Here is a 21076-nt window from a genome sequence, read left to right on the forward strand (position 1 = left end):
AGGCTCCTTTCATCCAGAGGCTCTACCCTTTGTATCAACTTGGAGTCTTCCGTTTTATCTGACTAGAAGATGAGCACTGAGTAAGAGAAGGTTTGAAGACTAGATCTGGAACTATCTTCCACCCACGTTCTATCAGTTCAGTTCAGTTCAGCCACTCAGTCGTGTCCGACTCTTTACGACCCCATGAATCGCAGCACTGCCAGGCCTCCCTGTCCATCACCAACTCCCAGAGTTCACTCAGACTCACGTCCATCGAGTCCGTGATGCCATCCAGCCATCTCATCCTCTGTCGTCCCCTTCTCCTCCTGCCCCCAATCCTTCCCAGCATCAGAGTCTTTTCCAATGAGTCAACTCTTTGCATGAGGTAGCCAAAGTACTGGAGCTTCAGCTTTAGCATCATTCCTTCCAAAGAAATCCCAGGGCTGATCTCCTTCAGAATGGACTGGTTGGATCTCCTTGCAGTCCAAGGGACTCTCAAGAGTCTTCTCCAACACCACAGTTCAAAAGCATCAATTCTTCAGCGCTCAGCCTTATTCACAGTCCAGCTCTCACATCCATACATGACTATTGGAAAAACCATAGCTTTGACTAGACGGACCTTAGTCGGCAAAGTAATGTCTCTGCTTTTGAGTATACTATCTAGGTTGGTCATAACTTTTCTTCCAAGGAGTAAGTGTCTTTTAATTTCATGGCTGCAATCACCATCTGCAGTGATTTTGGAGCCCCCCAAAATAAAGTCTGACACTGTTTCCACTGTTTCCCCATCTATTTCCCATGAAGTGATGGGACCGGATGCCACGTTCTATGGTCCACCCTAATTGCAGGAGAGCTCGGGAACGCCCCCTAGCTGTGTACCCAGAAGAAATAGCGCTGGTCACAAGAGTGGGCAGACGCCCATTCATTCATTCTCACACACAAGGAACATGTGTCCCTCTGCCTCCATGGATCTCCCAGGGTCTAAGTGGAAAACTTTTTAAATTGCTTCCACCTTTTATCCTTTCCTGTGCCCTTCCCACACACAAGTAGACTGTTTGAATTGGTTCCTCTTTCAATCATTGTGATTTGAAAGGAAACCACAGAGAGCTAAGACCTGAGATCAAAAGTGAGACAGGAGTCTTTCTCAGAAAAGATTTCTGCAAGGATTTCCTTCTAGGGGCATGAATCTTACATGGTAGGGCCAGGGGAGCATATCAAAAGGAAAGGCAGAAAAGCTGAACTCTTAAGAAGGCAGTTTACCTCATAAAGTCTGTGCCCGGACACAGATTAATACAGGAAATGGCACCCCACTCCAGTACTCTTGCCTGGAAAATCCCATGGACAGAGAAGCCTGGTAGGCTGCAGGGCATGGGGTCTCTAAGAGTCGGACATGGCTGAGCGACTTCACTTTCACTTTTCACTTTCATGCATTGGAGAAGGAAATGGCAACCCACCCCAGTGTGCCTGGAGAAACCCAGGGACGGGGGAGCCTGGTGGGCTGCCATCTATGGGGTCACATAGAGTCAGAAACGACTGAAGCGACTTAGTAGCAGCAGCAGGGAACCATAGCCCTTTACCCGACCCTTGGAATCTCTATCTGGAGCACAGACCTTCAAGCACAATTTGATTTAAAAAAGCACAAAGTAGACAAAGGAATTGACATGGGATTGGCCAACAGAGTCAACTGAAAGAACTTTAATAATACAGCAGTTAGCTCCTGTCAGTTCTTTTCTTGATAGTAATGAATTCGATAGTAGATATATCATAGATGGTCCTAGGTCTCCCAAATTAGTTGATAGCATTAACATAATACTGTATTTATGGGTAGGCTACATCATGCAGGGAACCAAACAAGCCCTAAACCCCAGTAGCTTTAAAAAATTTTAAGTACTTATTCTTTTTACTATATTTTCACTGCAGATCTACAGGGAGGCTCATTGTTATCACTCAGGTGTTCAGGCAGATGGAGGCGGCATCTTGACAACTGCCTCTATAATCACTAGAGCAGTGCTAAGGGAAAACAGTTGTAAGGAAAGGAAGGGAGATACACGTGACTTCCACTCACATACCATGGAAGGCAAGGTTTTCAGCCATTTGCAACTTTAAGAAAAGGGAAAATCACGTACTTAATAGTACTACATATATACACATATATAAATTATTTATTATTATATGTAATAATTTGTGTAATAAAATCTACACAAATTTTAATGGGATTTTGAGGAGACACTTGGCACAGCTATTGAAATTCATCTTTAAATCTTAAAAAATAGGTAAGTATTACAAAAATATGGGGATGGGGGGAGAATTAGAAAGTTAGAATAATTAATAATGTGGAAAATACATACTCTGAATTCTTAGTCAAATCAGACTATATATACTAGAACTTTATATTCTACTATGGAAACACTAGAAATCTTTGAGTATGGAACAAATAAATATTGTTGAGAAAAGAAGCTTTATGTTTGAGGAAAACTTAGTTTGAATATTTAGCTCAAATTGTTACCTAAAATAGGTGGCTCATAGTTGTAAACACTTTAGCTTGTTAAAAATAAGCTAAAAGGAATAAAAATGAGAAATCTCAAAGAATACTGTTTAAAAATATATGCAATAGAAAAGTTGGCAAAAGAAAAGTTCAATGACTTAAGAATTTAAACCACCCATTTGCCATTAAAAATTAAAATACAGATATCCAGGAAAATATGTCAGGTTGAATACACACTTTAATCATTGTTCCTTTTAAACTACATAAAACTATTAGTCACGGGATTTCTTAAAAAATAAAATAAAGTAAATAAAATGACAGAAATATCAGTAGCAATAAAATCCCACAAGCCAGCGAGCAGAAACTAATTTAGTGTACCTGAGAAAGTGGAGGGTTTCCCGGGTGGTTCAGTGGTAAAGAACCTGCCTGCCAGTGCAGGAGACACAGAAGATGCAAGGTTCTGTCTTTGGGTCAAGGAGGTTCTCTGGAGGAGGAAATGGCAACCCGCTCCAGTATTCTTGCCTGGCAGAACCCATGGACAGAGGAGCCTGGCAGGCCACAGTTCACATGGTCTCAAAGAGTCAGACATGACTGAATGAGAAAGTGGTTTCTAAGCCAGAAGTAAGAAAAGTCAAAAAGCAAGCACCTTGATTTGTATCACTGAACCTCTGACATGTTTTGCAGTTAGTGACAAAGGTGATCTTTATTTTTTTTTTAATGAGAGTGAAAGTAGAATTAAAAACACCAAGTTCTCTTGAAAATGTGTTTCTAAATATCCACCAATGGTGCAGTTGTTCTCCAACTAAGGCAGAGACTGTAGGTTTATTCTCTGAAGAGGATGTAACAGAAGGCAGTTGGGTTGGTGGACTGCAGACACTGATGAGGGTGAAGCGGGATAGTGTAAACAGATTAAGATTATATACCAAATGTTGAGACAACACCCTCCAAAATCACCAGTCCTCTAGAACACTGTCATCCAGGTTTATATTCTCCAGATGGGAAAATGAAAGATTCTTTTATAAAGAATTTATTAAGCTAGAAAAAATAAAAGAACTAAATATGCTAATAGCAAGGCTTTCTCTTTGAAATAGCTCATCCGCAATGCCCTACACTAAAGCTTATAGGCAATAATAACTACTCATTCAAACAGAACTAGCAATCAGCTTTTTAGTTTCCATGCTTGAATATAAATAAACAACCAGGGCATCTGAGGAAGGTCTTTGATATCAACATAAAGACAAATAGAAAAATAATTTAGAGGAAAGAGAGACCATGGAGAAATTTGAAAGCTATCCTTTGTTGTTGTTGAGGTACCCAGTCATGTCTGGCTCTTTGTGACCCTATGGACTGTAGCACACCAGGCTTCCCTGTCCTTCATCATCTCCCAGAGCCTGCTCAAACTCATGTCCATCGAGTCAGTGATGCCAGCCAACCATCTCATCCTCTGTCATCCCCTTCTCCTCCTGCAATCAATCTTTCTCAGCATCAGGGTCTTTTCCAGTGAGTCAGGTCTTCGCATCAGGTGGCCAAAGTATTGGAGTTTCAGCTTCAGCATCAGTCCTTCCAATGAATATTCAGGACTGATTTCCTTTAGGATGGACTGGTTGGATCTCCTTGCTGTCCAAGGAACTCTCAAGAGTCTTCTCCAACACCACAGTTCAAACGCCATCAATTTTTCAGCACTCAGCCTTTTTATGGTCCAACTCTCACATCCATACATGACTACTGGAAGTGAAAGTTGCTCAGTCGTGTCTGACTTTTTGTGACCCCATGAACTATACAGTCCATGGAATTCTCCAGGCCAGAATACTGAAGTGGGTAGCCCTTCTCTTCTCCAGGGGATCTTTGCAACTCAGGGATCAAATTCAGGTCTCCGGCATTGCAGGCAGATTTTTTACCAGCTGAGCCACAATGACTACTGGAAAAACCATAGCTTTGACTAGACAAACCAAAGTAACATCTCTGTTTTTTAATATGCTGTCTAGGATGGTCATATCTTTCCTTTCAAGGAGCAAGCATCTTTTAATTTCATGGCTGCAGTCACCACCTGCAGTGATTTTGGAGCCCAAGAAAATAGTCTTGCCACTGTTTCCATTGTTTCCCCATCTCTTTGCTATGAAGTGATGGGACCGGATGCCATGATCTTCGTTTTTTGTATGTTGAGTTTTAAGCCAACTTTTTCACACTCCTCTTTCACCTTCATCAAGAGACTCTTTAGTTCCTCTTTTCTTTTTTGTCATAAGGGTAGTGTCATCTGCATATCTAAGTGAATGAGTGAGTGAAAGTTGCTCAGTCATGTCTGATTCTTTGCGACGCCATGGTCTGTAGCCTGACAGGCTCCACTGTCCATGGAATTCTCTAGGTAAGAATACTGGACTGGTTTGCCATTCCCTTCTCCAGGGGATCTTCCTAACCCAGGGATCAAACCCAGGTCTCCCACAGTGCAGGGGGATTCTTTACCATCTGAGCCACCAGGAAAGCCCTATCTCCATATCAAGGTTATTTATATTTCTCCTGGCAATCTTGATTCTAGCTTGTGCTTTATCCAGCCCAGCACTTTGCATGATGTACTCTGCATGAAAGGTAAACAAGCAAGATAACAGTATACAACCTTGACGTACTCCTTTCCCAATTTGGAACCAGCCTATTATTCCATGTCTGGTTCTAACTGTTGCTTCTTGTCCTGCATACAGTTTTTGCAGGAAGGAAGGAAGTTGGTCTGGTATTCCCATCCCTTTAAGAATTTTCCAGTTTATTTTGATCTACACAGTCAAAGGCTTTAGCATAGTCAGTGAAGCAGAAGTAGATGATTTTCTGGAATTGTCTTGCTTTTTCTATGATCCAGCAGATTCTGGCAATTTGATCTGTTGTTCCTCTGCCTTTTCTAAATCCAGTTGAACATGTGGAAGTTCTCAGTTCATGTACTGTTGAAGCCTCACATGGAGAATTTTGAGTATTCCTTTGATAGTGTGTGAGATGAGTGCAATTGTGCAGTAGTTTGAATATTCTGTGGCATTGCCTTTCTTTGGGATTGGAATGAAAACTGACCTTTTCCAGTCCTGTGGCCACTGCTGAGCTTTCCAAATTTGCTGGCATATTGAGTGCAGTACTTCACAGTATCATCTTTTAGGACTGGAAATAGCTCATCTGGAATTCCATCACCTCCACTAGCTTTGTTTGTAGTGATGTCTCCTAAGGCCCACTTGACTTTGCACTCCAGAATATCTAGCTCTTGGTGAGTGATCACACCATCATGATTATCTGGGGGATGATGATCTTTTTTGTGTAGTTCTTCTGTGTCTTCTTGCCACCTCTTCTTAATATCTTCTGCTTCTGTAAGGTCTATACCATTTCTGTCCTTTATTGACCATCTTTGCATGAAATATTCCCTTGGTATCTCTAATTTTCTTGAAGAGATCTCTAGTGTTTCCCTTTCTATGGTTTTCCTCTATTTGTTTGCAGCGTTCACTTAGGAAGGCTTTCTTATTTCTCCTTGCTATTATTTGGAACTCTGCCTTCAGATGGATATATCTTTCCTTTTCTCCTTTGCCTTTCACTTCTCTTCTTTAGAGAAATAAAATAACATATTCTATTCATGAAACAATACTGAATATATGAAAAAGGAATAACACAAAGAAAAGAATTCTTGGAAATATATATATATATATATAATTTTAAAGTGGCTAGAGACTTTGAAAGTTGGAAAACCTCTCAAAAGCAGAGGAAAAGATATCACTGTTCAGAAGGAAGTGTGTTTGTGTACATGCTCAGTCATTTAGTCATGTCCAACTCTTTGTGACCCTATTGATCGTAGCCCACCAGGCTCCCTCAGTCCTTGGGATTCCCAGGTAAGAATACTGGAATGAGTTGCCATTTCCTTCTCCAGGGGATCTTCCAACCCAGGGATTGAACTTGCATCTCCTGCAGGCAGATTCTTTTCCACTGAGCCACCTTGGATGCCCTAAGTAGACGTTGGCAAAATTTAAAACTTCGGTGCATCAAAGGACTCAACACAAAGAAAGGTTCATCCATTGATTTGGTGAAAATATTGGAAAAGATATCTGCTAAAGTAAGAGTATTAATATCCAGATGACATAAAGAATCTCTATAATCCAACAACAACAAAAAATAAACCAATTTAAAAATAAAGGCCTTAATAGGCATTTCTCAAAAGAAGATTTACAAATAGCCATTAAGCACATGAAAAGATACTCAGCATCACTAATCACTAGAGAAGCACAAAAGCCACAGGTGGATACCACTTCACACCCATTGATATGGTTACTTACTCTCAGTAAAACAAAAACATTATACTTGGAAAGAAATCCTAGTTAATTCTATATGACTTGACTGTGGTAACGTTTTACATAGCTAAAATAATAAACACTGAATATTGATCTGAGAAATATTATGAAAATTATATTAGGAAGATGAGGAACAGGAAGTTCTTCTTATATGAGTATATGATTGTGGTATGGGGTGATGATCTGGAATATGGAAATAGAGCTTTAGCCCTATTTTCCATACTGTTAAGAATTCAAATAACAGCAATATAAGGGTGTCACTTAAAACTATGGAAGGAAAGACCAAAATAAACAGTTGAAAAAATTGAAAGCATTGGCTTTCTGAGCATGGGAAAATTGGGGTTGCCTAGGTAGGACTCTTTGCCTTAATAAAGTTACAGCACTGATTAAATATTTTAAAACTGGGCTTTAAACCACAAACTTAGAAAATATTTTAAATATATCTTAATAAAAAAATGAGTACAAAACAGAAAAAATATTTAAATAAAACCAAATCACTAATAAGCATTAAAAAATTATTCAACCTCACTAACAATTGGAGAAATGAAAATGAGATAATATTTTCTTTTTCTCTATAAAATAAATCATTACCCTAAATGAAAATTGCTCAGAAGCAACTACCCAACATAAATAGTAAGTGTTGATAAGTTAGAAATATATATTTTGAGTGTTAAGAAAGTTAATACCTTTTACGCTAATATTTCCACTTATAAGAATATATCCTTTAAATATCAGAAATGACATTCATCATAGTTCAGTTCAGTTGCTCAATAGTGTCCAACTCTTTGTGACCCCATGGACTGCAGCACGCCAGGCTTCTCTGTCCATTAACAACTCCCGGAGCTTGCTCAAACTCATGTCGATTGAGTCGGTGATGCCAATCCAACCATCTCATCCTCTGTTGTCCCCGTCTCCTTCTACCCTCAATCATTCCCAGCATCAGGGTCCTTTCCAAGGAGTCAGGTCTTCCCATCAGGTGGCCAAAGTATTGGAGTTTCAGCTTCAGCATCAGTCCTTCCAATGAATATTCAGGACTGATTTCCTTTAGGATGGACTGGTTGGTTCTCCTTACAGTCCAAGGGACTCTCAAGAGTCTTCTCCAACACCACAGTTCAAAAGCATGAATTCTTCAGCACTCAGCTTTCTTTATAGTCCAACTCTCACATCCATACATGACTACTGGAAAAACGATAGTTTTGACTAGATGGACCTTTGTTGGCAAAATAATGTCTCTGCTATTTAATATGCTGTCTAGGTTGGTCATAGCTTTTCCTCCAAGGGGCAAGCCTCTTTTAATTTCATGGCTGCAGTCACCAATCTGCAGTGATTTTGGAGCCCCCCCAAAATAAAGTCTGTCACTGTTTCCACTGTTTCCCCATCTATTTGCCATGAAGTGATGGGACCAAATGCCATGATCTTCGTTTTCTGAATGTTGAGGTTTAAGCCAGCTTTTTCACTCTACTCTTTCACTTTCATCAGAAGGCTCTTTAGTTCTTCTTTGCTTTCTGCCATAACAGTGGTTTCATCAGCATATCTGAGGTTATTGATATTTCTCCCAGAAATCTTGATTCCAACTTGTGCTTCCTCCAGCCCAGCGTTTCTCATGATCTACTCTGCATATAAGTTAAATAAGCAGGATGCCAATATACAGCCTTCATGTACTCCTTTCATGGAACCAGTCTGTTGTTCCATGTCCAGTTCTAACTGTTGCTTCCTGACCTGCATATAGGTTTCTTAAGAGGCTGGTCAGTTGGTCTGGTATTCCCATCTCTTCAAGAATTTTCCAGTTTCTTGTGGTCCACATAGTCAAAGGCTTTGGCATAGTCCATAAAGCAGAAGTAGATGTTTTTCTGGAACTCTCTTGCTTTTTTTATGATCCAGCAGAAGTTGGCAATTTGATCTCTGGTTTCTCTGCATTTTCTAAATCCAGCTTGAACATCTGGAATTTCATAGTTCACGTACTGTTGAAGCCTGTCTTGGAGAATTTTGAGCATTACTTTACTAGCATGTGAGATGAGTGCAAGTATTGTTTATATTAGTAAAATATTGCATGATGTTGCATGATGCAAGTGTTGAATGATAAAATAATTAAATAACTTGCATTTACTACACATTTCTGTGATATTAAATTTTATGTGAGAATTAAAGCATTCATATGTGAAGAATTTTGAATGATTTAATTATGTAAATATTCTCCATATAATATTATTAAATATCCCAAACTATTGGATTGTAGGACCTCAGGTGACTTATAATTTTCTTTGTATTTTCAGTATTTTTCAAAATTTTTCTAATTGATACACACTATTTTAAAATAACTAAACAAAAAATAAGTATTTTTTAAAGTATTCTCATCTAAAATAGCAAGCATATTGCTAACTGCCCTTCAGTCACTCTCTCCCACTTGCCACAATATATTTACAAGAAATGCTGAAAACCCACATATGGAATCAATAAGAATCTCAGAGAAAATTCTCCAGTCATGTAATGCTGAGTGTAATAATTAAGAAAATGATGAATTAATATAAAGAGCTCAAATAAAATAGAAATAACTTTTTTACAGCTGGTTCATCATAGATCTGAAATCTAAGGAAGAGAGTGTAAAGGAGAATAATTTCCAGAGATATCCCAGGAGCATAGGATGAGAGCCTAGTGATTAGATTATCATATCCTGGGAGCATGTTGTTAGTGATTGATACTAATAGGATGAGGCAGGATGAGATTAGGCCTGATTTTCTTGAAATAAGGATAATTGCTTCAAGTCTGGTCCTCAACAGGTAGATGGATAGTATCGAAGCCTTCGGGTTACTAGTTTTCCAGCTCTTTAAAGCCCAATGAGAAAACAATACTTCAGTAATCAGAAGAAAAAATAATTTTATAGTCATGGTGAAGAGTGAGGGAGATGTGAAAATTGGTTGGGATGTTTAAAAAGAGTTATGGATGTTTAAAATAGTTGCTATATGAAGCAAAGTGAGTAGGTTATGATACTATATGTTATGATACACATAACATATACATACAGTTAAGTTTTCAGTTGGTGCAAAAGTGTCCTATTGCCCAAATTACCTAAGTCCCTTTTATACTGAGGCTCTGAGCTCTTGAAGACTCTAAACCAGAGTTCACTCTTAGTTTCTGTTGGCTTATTATCTCTGGCCTTCTTTTTCCAAGGGAAGTAGAAATGAGGGTCTGTTGGGATACAGGGAATAAAGAAAGAGGTCTTTAAAAAGCTTTATTTATCTACCTTTGCTGGAGACATAGAGTTGACTTTGCTCAAATGAAGTACACTTCTCTCTAGAAATATTGCTAAAGGTCAAGATCATAAATATCTAGATGTATAAATCCATAGATAATGTGATTTTTATTTCAGTAATCTGGATATAGTTACAGAAACTTCACTTATGGTTGAAGATTTGTTTGTGGGACAGTTGCAACCGAAGTAAAAGGAAATAAGGGAGCTGGGAATTCTGGTAATAGAGTTGCTAAAGAAATCAACCAGGACATCTCAGACAGGTCACAACAGAAGAACCAGAAAGACTTAGGAGAAAGGCTGTAGGTTTATTGACTACGTAGTGGAAACAAGAGAATGGGCTATAGTAGGACGCTGTGCCTAAAATTTGGATGTATGAATTAAAGATTTCTGAGGTAGAAGTTATTATTTACTATTAAATAATAACAGTAATGGTAAATACTCAAATTTTGTTGCTGATATTATGAGAGGCATTTATCAATAAAATCAGCAACAAAATTTGAGTATTTACCATTACTGTTATTATTTAATATTGTTCTGGAAGACTTAAACAATGTATCGAACCATGAAGGAGAAATGACAGCTACAACTGTTGGAAAGGAGAAAATAGGATATTATTTGAGTATGGTATTGTCGTATACCAAAAAATATATATATATAATCCAACAAAAACTGTTAGATTTAGCAATATTAATAAATGAATACATAAATAAAATAGAGTATAGCCAAGTGGCTGAATGTAAGAGAAAATTCAAACATCAATGACTTTCTCTTGTATCAATAGTCAGGAGACAAAAAGCAAAAAAGATACAGCATATCTGTCATTGTAAACTTAAACTAAATATTTGAGACAGGAAGGTACAATAATGTCAGATGCTCTTTGGAGCAGATGCTAAGTCAAATGCGCAGTCCATTAATATGGCTCTAAAATAAGCTGACATGTTCTTTAACTTACCTAGTTGTTGTTACCATATTCTTCAAAAGAACTAGAAATTTTGCATGTCCTAAGACTGTTAGTAGCACTCTTTTCCATTTAGATATTTGTTTCTAGAGTTGCGTATCAAAAGAAATCACTGTATAGTTCAGAAATTTATATTATAAAGTGCTACTGTCATCTTTTTAAACATAACCGCCACTTGTAATTATCTTCTTACAGTTCCTTTAGAAGGACTAAGAAGTCAAAACCAGTTTGAAGAGATGAGATCAAGTTACATTAGAGAGCTCATCAAGGCAATTGGTTTGAGGCAAAAAGGAGTTGTCCCTAGCTCACAGCGTTTCTATCAGCTTACAAAGCTTCTTGATAACTTGCATGATGTAAGTATTTTGGTGTTTAGAATATCAGTGATTATTTTCTGAATTCTATCTATTACTTCTTAAGTGTGAAGTACAAGTTTTACTTCACGTGTATTCGTCAAATTTATGTTTGTACTTACACTTTAAAACAGTACTTGCCTCATACTGCTCACAATTTATACTGTGCTTTTTTTCATTTTCAGTATAGATCACTGAAATATCCTTTTACTAGTATTTGTGAGATTTGAGAATAATTTAATGGTTGATAGGAATTGTGATACATATTCCTGAAAATGCTCCAAAATGTTTTTGTCTTAAGTTAGAAAATATTTTATGTAAACTGGAAAAGCAAAGATATAGATGTGGAGAATAAGACTCTCATACCATTTTGGGTGGAGATATAAGTTAGCAACAATGCTAATGGACAATCTAGCAGTATGTGGCAATAGGTAAAGGTTGCATTCTTTTCAAATTCTCACTTGTTAGGGTTTATCTTAAATAATTAGGCAAGTATTTAAGACATGTATGCCTCACTGTTTATACAGGAGGGGGAAAAAAAAGCACCTCAGAAATGCCTAACACCAAACTGGATAAATATATAGGGTTAGTCAAAATGTTTTGTGTACAAACTTTTATCATTACTTTGTTCAGAAACACTAAAATAATAATCAAGGCATAAAAAGCTCTCTGCTCACTAGATCACATATGAGGCCTTACTGCGGAATGTGAATAGCCAAGAATTATTAGCCATTTAGATAAAGTCTCTCAAATGTAAGGCAGAGAACAAAATAAACAGGAAAAAAAAAAAAGTAACTTGAAGGAAAAAGCTCCAGTGCAGATAACAGAAGAAAGCATCAAAAGTTAAAATACTCACAGAAGTAAGAATGATGCTGCATCCATGAAAAAAGACTGGAAAACATTTTAAAAAGGACATTTAGTGAGAAAATACTTTTGGATAATTAAAGTAGGGCATAAGTTAAAAATTCAATATAAATATAAAACTGAGAAAATATAAATCTCAGGAAAACTCAGATAAAAGTAACAAAAAAAGAAAAAGATATGAAAATGTAGAGAGAAAGCAAATTTAGGGTATTAATCCACAGGGCTTCATTTTCCAGTTCGTAGTAATCTCCAAAAGAAAGGGTGGAGAAAATCAAGGAGAGGAAATTGCAAAAGTAATCTTAAAAGAAAGGTTGCTAGAACTGAAGGATATGAATTTTCTGAGCATAAGGGCCCAGTATACAGACTCAACCCAGTTGAACCAAGGCACAGTATTGTAAAATTTCAGCATACCTAGAATAAAGAGGGTATCCTAAAATATACCAGTGAAAAAAGAAGCAAGTCACATCAAATCATCAGGATTCAGAATGTTGTAGGACTTCTCAACAAAAATACTGGAACCCAGAAAATAATAGAGAATTTTGAAAGAAAGAAAAATATTCAAAGAATTTTGTACCAGCCAACCATCAAACAGATATGATGGCATCATGAAAGTCTTTTCAGACTTGCAAGTTCTCCCAGACCTTACCTCAAATACAGCCTTTCTCAAGGACATCTGCAGGATTTCTTACAACAGAACCCTGGCGTAAGCCACAGGAGTATGAGATTCAACCCAGGAGAGACGCAAACGGGTGTCCCAGCACAGTAACTAGTGCACAGGGTTTCAGGGTACTAGCACCAAGGAAAAAAAAAAAGTTTGATTTGAGATATTACTAATTGTATGAACATACTGAAGTTAAGTTTTTAGAATTCTGTCAGAAAATTTGACTATGGCTTTGTGATAAATATAGAAAGAACAAAGAAAAAAGCCACAGAAACATGAAGTGATTAGCACTAGCAAAATTAAAGTAACTCATATAGGAAAAGAAATGTAATCCAGCAAGAAACAATAAAAATTTTTATAATATAAATGCTAGATATTGATTTAGCCAAAAATTGAGATATATCTATATAGAGAATAGGAAGAAGAGAAAGTGTGTGTAGTTGAGGAGATGGGTATATAATACAAAAAAGCTAAATCCTTATTTAATAGGATCCTAATAATGTAAACTTTGGGAAATATAATTTATTAGAAATACAGAGGTAAATATCAAATGACCGAGACTAAAGTAATTCAGAGTTGTTGCATCAGTGATTTTGCTCCTGTAGGTCTTGCAGTACTATCTGACTTTCAAAAATATGTGCATGAATTATTTTGACAGAATTAAAATTAGATTAAAATGATGCTTTCCTGGTAGCCCAGTGGTTAAGACTCTGTGCTGCCAGTGCAGGGAGTGTGGGATTGATCCCTGGTTAGAGAACTAAGATCCCGCATGCAGTATGGTGTGGCCAAAAAAAATTAGATTAAAATGAATCAGGTTGGGTTGTTTGTATTGACTGCCTATTGTTATGTGGGAAAAGCTGGATTAAGAAATAGACTAAAAAGTAATTTCATCTATGGAAATATATATATGCATATATATTATTATTATTATGCATATATATTTATGCATATACTTGAGTATGTATAAACAAAAAACTTGAAATATACCAAATGTTCACACTGCTTATCTAATAGGATTACAGAATACTTTCATTTCTTTAAATCTTTCTATATATTAGAATATTTCATCATATGTATGTAATATTTTATATATTATTCTGGAAATGGAGGGAGTTTTTTCATTTTGGTAAAAAACAACATCTGAAGCATTTCTATTATTAGAAAAATAAGCTTCGATGTTTACATAGTTTAGAAATTTATTATTTTCCTTACATGTTTCTTATCCATTTGTTAAACCAACAGCTTGTCAAACAACTTCATCTGTACTGCTTGAATACATTTATCCAGTCCCGGGCACTGAGTGTTGAATTTCCAGAAATGATGTCTGAGGTTATTGCTGCACAATTACCCAAGATCTTGGCAGGGATGGTGAAACCTCTTCTCTTTCATAAAAAGTGAATGCCATTTTTATCTTTAAAAAAATTAAATTTTGTGCTATGTCTGTTTTTGGGGGGGATCATGATTATGAGGTCACAAGTTTTTACTGTTTTTCTCAAAGCCTTACCTTTATAACGTGTCATACTATGTAAATTTCAAAGAAAAGTTGTGAGGTTTAATTGTTTCCCTTTATAAAGCATAGTTCAGATTTTTAGTGTTTTTGTGCACCCATATTTTCCTTAAGAGTTTGCAAGGTTGAAACAATACTAAAGTGATTGTTAATGTTAATCTTATCCGTATCATTTCATATCGTTCAGGTGACATTTTTAATTTTCACATATAACAAATCTACTTTAGAGAAAAAGAAGAATCTTACACGTAAAAACAAAAAGCTGTTCTATGTTCTTTCTATATAGCTCCTTTTGTCTCCCTGATTATATTTACAAAAATGAAACAAATCGGTATGCAAAATTATAGCTATATGAGTGTATATACTTTTTTGTGAGAAGGTAATTTATAACCTTAACCATATTTTCCAAAGGGTTTTTATTGCAAAAAATATATAGAAAAAGAGTTTAAAATTCTTGAAATAGATTGATGCTCCTCAAACTAAGAAAACCAGCTTATATGTTAAGACTGTTTCCCAGATCTGAAACACAGATCTCTAAGGAGGTTATTAAGGAAGGAAAGCCATAATGTTATGACAAGTATATCATGAGTTTTGCAGTTTTCTACTAGCCTTTTGCGGGGGGAATTGTCCTTTAACAAGGCATTCTGAACTGAAATAGGAAGCCAGAAAGTCTGTGGTCTAACTCCACCCGCTTCATCTAGGGCATGTGGACAGTCCCTTATCCTTACCAAGTCTCTGCTGTATTTCCTCACCTTTCATAATAACTTTCCTGTAATAATAACTTTCCTGTAAATGTTCCTTTTGGTCAGAGCTTGTTACTCACTTTTCACATCAAAGAAGAAAGGGATGGAGGGTAGGTAGGTAGGGGAAAAAAAAAAGAAGGGAGAAGAAAAAAGAGAGAAGTATTACTCTTTTTCTCTACTGAGTGGGCATAGTGGACAAATCACAGTTAAAATGTTTTCAGTGTCTCTGATCCAGTCTAAGAGATAATTTAGGAAACATTAAATACTGGCTTAAAATAATATAACCAATAACTAGAAAACACACAACTCATATTGTTATATGAGCTGAAAATATCCCTTTAGGAGACACACAAGTTTTTTTCTGAGGTATCACTGGACACCTAGGTGTCACTATTTTAAACAGGTCTATGTAAAAAAAAAAAAAAAAAGTCACTGTTTTTTTAAATAGACCTATTTTTTTAAAAAATGCACACACACACGTATAAAACAGGAAGAACCACTGGTAAAAACCAAAACAATCATTTTTTCTTCTAAATAAAATAATTTGTACCAATTTTAGGCATATATATAACTTTTAACAGTTCAGAGAAACTAGTAGACCTAATTCTTTTTTGAAATTTCTTTAAAATTGGACATTCCCTTATAAATAAAGCATACTACCATATGCAGATTAATAGTTGTTAATGAGAAAAACCAAAAAAACTTTGAAAACAATATAGGAAACATTTACTAAAGCATCTGATTTCTTAATGCATTTTTAAATTACTCATTCCCTTAAACTGATAGACACTTAAAGTTTACCAAGGGGCAATAACATAGAATCAATTAATGAATAATAATATGACCCCTAAAACAAGATAAAGTGATTTCATCTGACCAAAAAAATCCTGGCAGATCATAATGTTACCATAACTGTTTCTTGCCAATAACTTCTTCCATTTTCAGAATGAATTAGATACAGAGCAACTGTAAATAGTGACTCCTCATAAGGCATTTGAAATAGGGATTAAAACAATTTCTGCCCAGGACCCATGGCTTGAGTTCTTTAGGTCCATGTGCCAAACAGGTAATAAACAAATTTCATAATGCTTGGTTATAACGTTCATTAAGAGTTTAAACCAAGAATTCCAAATAGTCTTAACATTAGTTAAAAAAAGGTCTCTTCCTTAGTGTGTCTGTCTACATGTCTTTTTCAGTGAATACATGTGTGTTCCGATACAGTGCTGACTGCTATCTAGTCTTTCAAAGTCTTAAACACACAGACTCATTCTCTCTCCATTCTCCAGGCCAAAGTTATTTTCCTAAAATGGATCTAATTTTGCCATTTCCTCACTGGAAAATATTCAATGGCTTCCAGTCACCCACTGCAGTGTTTCTCAACTATATATATAGCTGCACGTGACAGTATGAAAGAGTTAATCGCTCGACTGTGTCCAGCTCTTTGTGACCCCTGGACTGTAGCCCACCAGGCTCCTCTGTTCTTGGAATTCTCCAGGCAAGAATACCAGAGTGGGTAGCTATTCTCTTCTCCAGGGGATCTTTCCACCCCAGGGATCAAACCCAGGTCTCCCACAATGCAGGCAGATTCTTTACTGTCTGACCTACCAGGGAAGCCCTCTACAGTCTCTAGGAGAGCTTGTTACAAATACCCTTTCCTGGGCTCCATCTTCAAAGACTATTTTAATTGGTCCACTCTTCTTATCAATGCAGCGACAAAGGAGTCACTCTGAAATGGTGTTCAAACATTGGTTCCTGTAACTTGACTCTCTTTATCCTCCCCTGTCATACATTCACCTTTTATTGCAGATGCACAAATCTTTAGAGTCAGTCTTCTGCCTTTATTTCTCCCTTTTGATACCAGTCCTGCCTCAGCTCAAGGCTCAGCAAAACATCACTTCTGCGTATCTTCCCTGCATCTTCCAGAGAGTGACTTGTTTTCTCCTAAGGTTCCGCAGATTTTGTGCAGATCTGGATTACAATAGTGCATTATTCTGTATTCTTACTCTACTACCAGTCTGAGAGCCACTTTGATATAGGACAGTCATGTTCCTTGTCAGGGAGTTGAATGACATGTTCTCTGGGTTTGGTATTACAATGAATCCCATGTGGGTTTGTTGCATCAGGACGTGTTTCCATGTGCTTGACTTTATCACTTTCTCTTCCCATGGCCTCTATCTTCATCTCTTTAAATATTCCAACTTTTCTTTTCCTGCTTTGTGAGTTTTCTCCTTGTACTGACTATAACATAGAAAATATAAGTACATTTTTCATTTAGTAAAAACACACTTAATGCTCCCTGTTCTAAATTTTAAAATAGAATGGAATATTATTTCCCTCCCTAAGAAAAATTCCACAAATATAATTGTCTTTTAAGAAAGTATAAGTAGCTCTAAATTGTATTCTAAATACAATTGAGGTTTGTGTTAAAAACCTCAATATACAAAATTTTCTCATCTCTGATTTCATTCAATAAGTATTTTTTGAGTGCCTGTTATAGCACAAGAAAATGAAGGTGTCTAAATCCTAGGATTTAATATTTCAAGCTAAGGTTTAAAAAAGTTAAAGCTTTCGGAAAAGAACATGACATAACCAAATGGAAGATATATAGCCTCTAAATCTTTTTCTCTGCGAATTTCTGCTTACTAATGTCTCTGTTCCTATGTGGTCGCATAACTTTTATCTTAATTTTATAGGCCATGTGCTTTCTGGAGGCTCTAAAGTGAAATTAAATCACATGAAGAAGGTTATATATCAGACAGTACTTGAAGGACACTGAAATAGATTATTGAGTTAATAAAAATATTTCTCTGCAAAAGATTTGAGAAACCATTTGGGTCTGAAGCAATTATACCTCCAGTGTCAGTTGTTACTTAACAATTGTGTTTTTATTTTTTAAATGGCACTTTTAAATTAGGCAGTACTATCATTTTTCATATTTCACATTAAAATAATTAGTTGCTGCACAGATAATATGCAAATATGGTAGGTAGTATGTTTTCTCCAGAAGGAAGGCCTTTCAAATAGCCATACCCTGTCGGCCTGTAACTTCTAAACAGCTACAGTGGATAGCGAGTACTGTGTGGAAAGCTGATCTAGACCTGCTCTCCCTTTCTCTGCTGTTTAATACCTGGCTAAGCAAGTGTGATTAAAATTGCCTGTGCCAATTGTTTTGTGATTAATAGAAATGAAAATGAAAAGAAAAACATAAGTGTTCAGAAATAGTAACTGCTATTTTTATGTTTTAAGCCATAGTTCTAGTTATGATTTTATCAGATTAATCTGGTATATTCTATGGTGAAACCAAGGTATCTAGAAAATGAAGTTGCTTTATTGCTACCTCTCTGTGTGCATATGAATATTTAAAATATTTGATTTGAAATTAGAGTTCAAAGTATTCAGTTAATTCCTTTCTCTGAAAAAAATATAGTCTTTTGAGTTTGTGGCCTGCTTTATCAAAAATCTAAAGAGCTGGTTTCGTTCATTATAATACAAAGAATAAAGGGACTGATATTGACCTTTTTTAAAAAGGATTTCTTTAAAATATAGAGAGGTTGACTAAAACACAGATATTCCAAAAATCTATGCTATATAGTTCACGCTCAGATTGTTTTTACTGTGGTAATAATTCTGTATAAAGGAACAATGGGTCTGGAAGTCATAATGAAGTCATCAGCTCCCTAAAAATCATTCCTGTCCTTAAGGCTATGTTATAAAATTCCCAGAAGAGATCTTTATGTCTGCTTTGATCTTGAATTCTTTTGGTAAGAAAACTATTAAATTTCTAGAGATTTTCCTGTGAATACCTGAGCAATTTCTCTCATGTACTGTACTCTTTACATACCAGATTTCAGAATAGAATATCAATTCTTTTAAATATTCATACAATCTCCAGAGAATGGTGTATAAGTACTCAAAAGAACATTTTTTTTTTTCAATTTTAAAGCTATTTTATTTTTATACTTGCAAACTCACCAACCATGTCTCCATTGATAATGTTAGTAGATAAGCAGACAACCCAAGAAAGGGTAACTACCAGTTGGATATGGGGAATTTTTGCAGCTCTTAAATTTTGCAGGAAATACATAGCCAGAAAATCTCACAAGTTTGCCAGGTCCTAAATTGCTTATCCACACTAGACTAAGCCATGTAATGATTTTGATGAAGATAATAATGCTTGATTTCTGTGGTTTCACTGTTTTCCCTACTCAAAGTTTAGTGAAAAAGACAGTCTCTATCTCTCCACATTGCATCCATTATCTATTTAATATACCATTATTCCACACTCTATGGTCCTTATCAAATTATCAAATTTCACAAGTTGAACAAAAAGCAGTAAAATAAATGACTGCTTGCTTCATATTATGGAATCCAATCCAACCTGGATTGATCTGTGTCCATATGAATCCAGAACGTGAACTGGGTCTAGATAACTGCATTCAGGTTGGCTCACATTCCCATTTAAACTCAGGAAAAGTCCTTAGAGACCATCAGTTACTTGGGGCCAATAAAACCTGTATGTCCAGAGTTAGGCATGAAACAGTATGGCCTTAAAAACGTGAAAGAAAAGAGCCTACAAAAAAGTATAGTTTTCTTTAATAATTTGTCCTCTCTACCATTAGACAAGATTTGAGAATTTAGGGAAGGGGGCATTGGTGATAAGTTAAAGAGCAGTAGTTCATAGTTGTTGTTCAGCCGCTAAGTCATGTCTGACTCTTTGTGACTCCATGGACTGCAGAATGCCAGGCTTTTCTGTCCTCCACTGTCTCCAGAGTTTGCTCAAATTCATGTCCATTGAGTCAGCAGTGCTATCTAACCATCTCATCCTCTGCTGTCCTCTTTTCCTTTTGCCTTCAATCTTTCCCAGCATCAGGGTCTTTTCCAGTGAGTCGGCTCTTCGCATCAGGTGGCCAAAGTATTGGGGCTTCAGCCTCAGTCCTTCCAATACTCAGGGTTGATTTCCTTCATGATTGAGTAACTTGTTTTCCTTGAAGTTCACAGTGGCAGTGATTTAACATGTACGTTACCTAAATATCCTATCACCGAAGCAAAGACAATCTCAAAGGGTTCTGCTGCTCTTCTTGGAGTTGATCGAGTTCCAAGGCAGCGCTCCGGGCACTTGCCTGGAGGCTGCACCCCGGCTTGTCCACAGCCCTGTGCAGCTGTGGAGCTTGGAAGAGTGTTACAGGACTGCTGGATTAGCCCCAAAATGTCAACCTCATTTTCAATTTACTGGCTCTTGTTGCTTTATGTCATGCTGACCTTACATGAGTTTGTTTGCTTTCTTTCTGCTCGCGGAGAGATGGGAAGGCATTACTTTAAGCTTTTGAAAGCTAAAGCTGGTTGAAAGCTTTAACGGACAAAAGACTTACAGTGAATTAAGCAGCTAGGAAAGCTTACCCTCTCCATTGCTTTAAAGAAAATTAAATTATTAACTGCAGTGTGACATCAGTATCATGATCAACATTTAGATATATATGAGCAAACTATTTAAATGGTACTGTAATCTTTTGAAATTGCTCTTAATACATCAAATCCTAATATATCCAATTTAGCAAGCATAATATTTTCTAAATGAAACCTACTTAAAATGTTTTCCTCTTGTCAATTACATTTAAAGCTTAACACCTCTTTCTATGAAATCTGCTTACCTGTGAGGGGTTTTTGTTGTTATGAATTATTTATAGAAAGCAGTAGTTTAAAACTTTTTGCCATTAAACTTTTACTAACTCCCACCCTCAGGAAGCTAGATTTTAAAGTATCTCCCCACCAAACTGTATTCCTATTAAGAAATAATTGTTTTCTTTTCTTCACATTTTTTATTCAAAGACATATCAATTACAACCATGTCCACACTGATTTAATGGGTTTTGTGCAACTTTCACTGGGTAAATGAAAAAGTGTTTTTAAAATATGTAATGGAAAAATAATCAATGGGCATCTGTCATAGCTTTCTCTGAGAGCTTTAAAATTCATGAGAA

At 36.3% G+C, this 21076-nt stretch overlaps 1 protein-coding gene across 2 annotated transcripts in view; it reads left to right on the top strand.

Moving 5' to 3' along the window:
• PGR (progesterone receptor) overlaps positions 1 to 18898 on the top strand; it is a 115515-nt gene extending 96617 nt beyond the window's left edge. For both annotated transcript variants that reach the window (XM_040257872.1, XM_040257873.1), the window contains 2 exons: positions 11169 to 11326; positions 14091 to 18898. In XM_040257872.1, the coding sequence (XP_040113806.1) occupies positions 11169 to 11326; positions 14091 to 14246 (314 nt within the window). In that variant the 3' untranslated portion in view covers positions 14247 to 18898. The remainder of the gene's footprint in view (positions 1 to 11168; positions 11327 to 14090) is intronic.
• Positions 18899 to 21076: the final 2178 nt, after the last annotated feature.

Source organism: Oryx dammah, unplaced genomic scaffold, assembly GCF_014754425.2.
Source record: "Oryx dammah isolate SB20612 unplaced genomic scaffold, SCBI_Odam_1.1 HiC_scaffold_17, whole genome shotgun sequence".
NCBI classification, from domain to species: Eukaryota; Metazoa; Chordata; class Mammalia; order Artiodactyla; family Bovidae; genus Oryx; species Oryx dammah.